Here is a 5,450-nt window from a genome sequence, read left to right on the forward strand (position 1 = left end):
TTCACATATAAAAAAGTGTATAAAATACACCATCTGATGCAAAACGGATGTCTAAGGATTACATGCATATCCCGCCTCTTTTCACTCCTCAACGATTATATTGTCAAACATGGTGTAACCAAATACTGAAGCCACGATCTCCACAGGGGAGAAGTCCCTCCGATTGCTAACTCTGGTAAACCCTGTAACGCAGTGGTACGGTCATGATTCATCAACATACGACGTAATATCAACAATGCTAGCCCAGATTACAACAACACACGCAAACGTATGCATATTGTGCACAACTCGCAGAACCAAAAATATGCCGAGATCACAGAATAGTGGATTTTGGAGGGTGAAATCTGGAATTTTTCTTCTCCCCCCTATATATCGAAATGGGGACACGTACCCGAACGAGAAGAAGCGCGCAGAACTGGAAAGAAAACGATATGGTAAGTCAACAACATTTCCACTTGAGTACAATTAGTTGATAAAGAAACTATGTTGACTCATAAAAAAATATCAGTCTTTCAGTCATGATCATTCTTGTGTTTGTGCACCCCCCCCCCCCTCTTTCGTGAGGCGCCCATGCAGTACAAACTTATTTATGTCGCTTCTGATAGTAACATGATGATGTATTTGAAAATTAATTAGTGCCTTTACGTCGTGAATAAACAGACTGGGTAAGTCGTTCTGACATTGCTGCACTATTTGCAAGTCGCGCGCCGGGCATTTCCCTGAGAAGTGATTACAGTAAGGTACACCAGGGAGGTGGGACCTCCCTGGGTACACCTAGCCCCGTGGTGATACCAAAATCGATTACGCCACGGGGCAGCGGGGATTCCCAGCTCAGGACAGACAGAAAGAGAGAGGGAGAGGCAGGGGCAGGTAACCTGCCGTCCTGCATCCAATGAAGAAAAGACATACTAGTACCCGAAAAAAATGTGTAATTAATGAATCATTTGAGATTGGTTGTGTTCCTTTGCGGTTTACATACGCCAATAAATGATCCTGAGGATTAGACAAATTATAGACCTATAATAATTATTGTTTCATTGTACACTTCTCCTTTCCGAACTCGATGTCCCAAAGATGTTTTGTGCTGATGATGCACAGTTGTATCTAGCTTTTAAGAAATCTGAATTCTTGAATGTAATCTCATATATTACATCCTGTATCAAAGCGATAGAGCGACAAAGTATAAATAGTAATGTATTCAATGGGCAAAGGTTGAATAGTGTCAAAGCAAAATTTCTCCTACATCTTTTCGGGTTGTATATAGAATCTATACACGTCTGTTGGTTTTGATGGTATGGGCCTTTTGAACATCGCTTACACGTGGTATGATGAACAATCGAATACAATTATGAGCTATCAACCTTGCTTGGCATGGCACCACTTTGTGCGTTTGATTGTTAACTTCAGAATTCTATTGAAATTGTGTATTTGATTACTACAAATTGTAGTAACTACTTCGTATATATGTCCTTGGTCTCAAGCAGTTTTCAACCTCCCTACCATGTGTATAGGTCCCATAGATTTTTTTTTTAAAATTTTAAGATACATGTTTAAATGAGGTTAGCCCAGGCTATATTAATTGGAAGGATCAAGAGCAGCCGAGGATAGGATACAATCCTGATTGATGAACAGGCTCTGACCTAACAGCATCGTTCCCGAAAAGTAAAGTAAAGTAATAAATGACAAGTTTGATCAAACTCAGATTTCCAAACTCAGAGTTTACACATAATATACTTATACTGTTTGTAGGAACTTGCTCCTTCGAAAGCGGACTTGACCGCACCTGGACCTGTGAAGAATTGGAGGAGAATATCATTAGTAAATACTCACGACATGCCGATGCGCTACGAGTCACCGGAATTATCTTCGCCAAGCTAGAAGCGAGTTCCAAACAAATCAGCGTGCATCGCTTTCTGCCTCTTCAGACCGTGGCCGAACTTGAGGCCATGCATGGTAGTGGCGTCTTGGTACTACTGTCCAGGGTAGGTAACCCCAATTCATCGGAGGCATCCCACGAGACCGACACCCACGAGTCATACGGTCCACGAGACCGACATCAATATTAGGTCCATGAGTCATACAGCCCATGAGTTCGACACTACGCACAAAAGGCTCATGAGACCGACACTAAGCAAACATAGCCCACGAGACCGACACTAAGCAATAAAGGCTCATGAGACCGACACTAAGCAAAGAAAGCCCACGAGACCGACAGTAGGCAAAAAAGGCCCACGAGACCGACACTAAGCTAAAAAGGCTCACGAGACCGACACTAAGCAAAGAAAGCCCACGAGACCGACAGTAGGCAAAGAAGGCCCACGAGACCGACAGGATAAACAGCGCCATCTATATCTCAATCACCTGTACAGGATGTTCCATGAACGGAAAAATAAAAACATACTGGCGGGTGTACTTTCGTCACGCTATCAATTGAAAGATGGTGACCATACATAATTATGAACGTCATCAAATATGTATTTCTAAATACTTCTGGGGAGGGGGGCAGTGTGTCAGGGAGCGACATTGTTATCAAGTAGAAAAATTGAATTGTATTCTTCATGCCCCCGCCCCCCCCCCAAAAAAAAAATAGAAGAATTAGTATTCTTCATCCCCCAAGAAAGAGAGAAAAAACCACAAATGAATCTAAAAGAGGACAATAACGATGTATGGATTAATTTTACAGCTTTGATAATGCCATCGTGCTATTTTTGATAGGTTTTCCCAGTTTTTAGCTAGAAGATGGACAAGCTATAAGTTTTACCTCTTCTCTTTCCTGATTCACTAGTTGCTTATTCTATTCTAGATATTCTACCCTCCTGCTTTGAAGTTTTGCATTAAGATCTATTTGTAATTTTCTCTGTAACTATAATGTAATTCTACTGATTAAAACGTTTTATATCGCAGGGATTCACCTCAATTTTGTGGCTTGCGTTATTCTCCTCCGAACAGTACATTCTATCATGAAATACAATAGCTGTTTTCATGGATGCATCTGTTTTTTTTCCGAACCCTAACGCTACCTTAATAGACGATTCCGTTATTGTTTATTCTTTATTAATACTAAATCAACACCCTCGCAGGTTTATTGTGGAAAGATCTGTTACACACTTTTACTGTACTTTGTTCATTTTTTTTTCACAAACACACACCCATGCAAACACAATTAAAGATCCTGCAACTGATGGGGCAACACCCTGCCGGAGATGGCAACTCTTCTTTTCCCTCTCTCATATCTTCCTATGCTATTATCAGGACACCCTATACAATTTATTGGTCTATAGGTGGCGTTGTTCATCCTGTCGGTCTCGTGGGCTTTCTTTGCTTAGTGTCGGTCTCGTGAACCTCTTTTGCGTCATGTCGGTCTCGTGAGCCTTGTATGCGTAGCGTCGGTCTCGTGGACCTTTTAAGTGTAGTGTCGGTCTCGTGGGCTTTGTTTGCTTACTGTCGGTCTCATGAGCCTTTTGTGCGTAGTGTCGAACTCATGGGCTGTATGACTCCTGAGCCGTATAACTCGTGGGTTGTATGACTCATGGAGGGGGTGTATGTATGTCTGTATGACTTTTGACGTCCGCTGCTTTCTTGTCCAATGTGGTGGCTGATTCAGGGCCGTTTGATTCATTTGATGCTTCGCACACATCGAATCTTATAATTCAAGTATAGATGAAAGCAAAAACAATATTTTGAGGACGAATGTTAATTCTGAATAAAAGTAATGAGTATATTTGGCTATGGTTGTGCTTATTCTGATTCTCTGGCTATTTCAATGTCATTATCCAAAAACCACACACAAGCTCATGTTAACACTCAAATCATGTACTCCTTATGATCAACAGCCTCCAGATGTCATTCAACAAGACCTAACACGTCTCTGGGAGTGCGACGGGATGACTATAGGCCATCTCAACTGCCAATCTCTATCTCCAAAAATCGACGAACTTCGGTTGCTGCTATTCAGAACCAACGTAGATGTGATGACGCTAAGCGAGACGTGGCTAAAGAGAAGCATCAAGAATGATAGTCTTGCCGTGGCTGGTTACAGGATAGTCGCGAGGAGAGATGGACCCGAAAAGTCGATGTATACCCAGCGCCCTCGAGGAGGAGTTATGGTGTACGTCAAGGAGGAGTTAGAAGAGAGAGGAATTCATGCTCGCGAGTACATGTATGACACTAGCCTGGAGGTGGTATGTGTCGAATTAGATTTTGATCAACCGACAAAGCACAGAAAGAGTACCAAACAGAGTGGACAAACTACCTGCAAAGGCAGAGGCAGAGCGTCAGCAGCTGCAAAGCAACCTGAAAGATGCCAAAAACGGACCGTACTTCGAATTCTTGACGTGTACATCCCTCCTGGAACACGTGACCAGATTTCGGCTCTCAAGAAGTTACACAGTGACATTAGTGATTTAAAAGAACAAGCACAGTGCAGGCCATTACTACGTGAGCAAGGCACCCCTGCAGATGTTCCAGAAGACAAGGGGACAAAATGTCGCTCAGGCAAGGGAGCTGGCGGTACCACCAAAGGCAGAGGGGGTTCTTCGAAAGGACAAAAATGTCATTGTAAGGCACACTATGTTATACTAGGAGATTTCAATTGCAACATTCAGGATGCTGACGCGGCCGCGAAGCAGATATCCACTGTAGAAGCAAAACTACGAACTCTCAAAGAGATAGAAGACAGCTGTCATCTCAAGCAGCTGATCAAGGATCCAACGAGAACGGCGCGTAGGAAGTATGAAAGCAGGGGAAAAGAAAACGTGAGTGAAACCACCATTGACTTAATCTACACCGACAGCAATGCCAAAGTGAAGTCGGGCGTCATTCGGGTCTCCCTCAGCGATCATTTCATGGTGTACTGCTCTGTTACTGTTCCTGGGGGGAATAAGAAAAAGATTTGCAAAGACAAGAAATCCACAGGGAATCGGGACCAAGAAGCTCTCCGGAAATTTACTTCCGAGTATCCAAGATCCAAGATCAACAAGAACGTCTTTCAGTTAATTAAAGACCGTGACTTGGCGCACGCAAACAGCGAATGGGACGACTTTGATAGACTGCGTCATGAGGTCAAGAGGTTAACCTGAGGGATATCTTTAGTTTTCTGGCGATTTTTCTTCGTTAGGACAAGCAGTTTGAGAACCTCTCGTAACTATTTCATTGGCACAGTTGTCCCTTATTTGGATTTCGTACGCGATGGTAGTGTTCAGTTTGCCGCAAATCCAATCGAATTGTAAATGACCAGCACCTAAAAATCGCTGAAAATGGCACTCTGTTAAAGGTGTTTTTTTTTTCGGTCGGGGGTGGGGGAGATGAGTAGCGAGATCATGACTACTTCATTTGACCCTGCTACGGTCTTTTCACTGCCATGATGACACTTCATACTATCATTCATTGGGCAGCAGAGCTTTCACCCAATCCGGCTCTTTTCTCTGGAACTCATTGCCTTTGGAATTGAG

General features: G+C 43.0%; 1 protein-coding gene across 1 annotated transcript; it reads left to right on the forward strand.

Annotated features, from left to right (window-relative positions):
- The first annotated feature begins 260 nt into the window (after positions 1-260).
- On the forward strand, positions 261-5,143 carry LOC139714577 (uncharacterized). Its single transcript, XM_071626267.1, has 3 exons — positions 261-434; positions 1,750-1,982; positions 3,834-5,143. Exons 1-3 carry the CDS (start codon positions 305-307, stop codon positions 5,076-5,078), a joined length of 1,608 nt encoding a protein of 535 aa, XP_071482368.1. The 5' UTR covers positions 261-304; the 3' UTR covers positions 5,079-5,143.
- The last annotated feature ends 307 nt before the right edge of the window (positions 5,144-5,450 follow it).

The sequence above is a fragment of the Diadema antillarum genome, unplaced genomic scaffold (assembly GCF_040938485.1).
Source record: "Diadema antillarum isolate AM-2024a unplaced genomic scaffold, OU_Dant_1.0 seq00002322_RagTag, whole genome shotgun sequence".
In the NCBI taxonomy this organism is placed as follows: Eukaryota; Metazoa; Echinodermata; class Echinoidea; order Diadematoida; family Diadematidae; genus Diadema; species Diadema antillarum.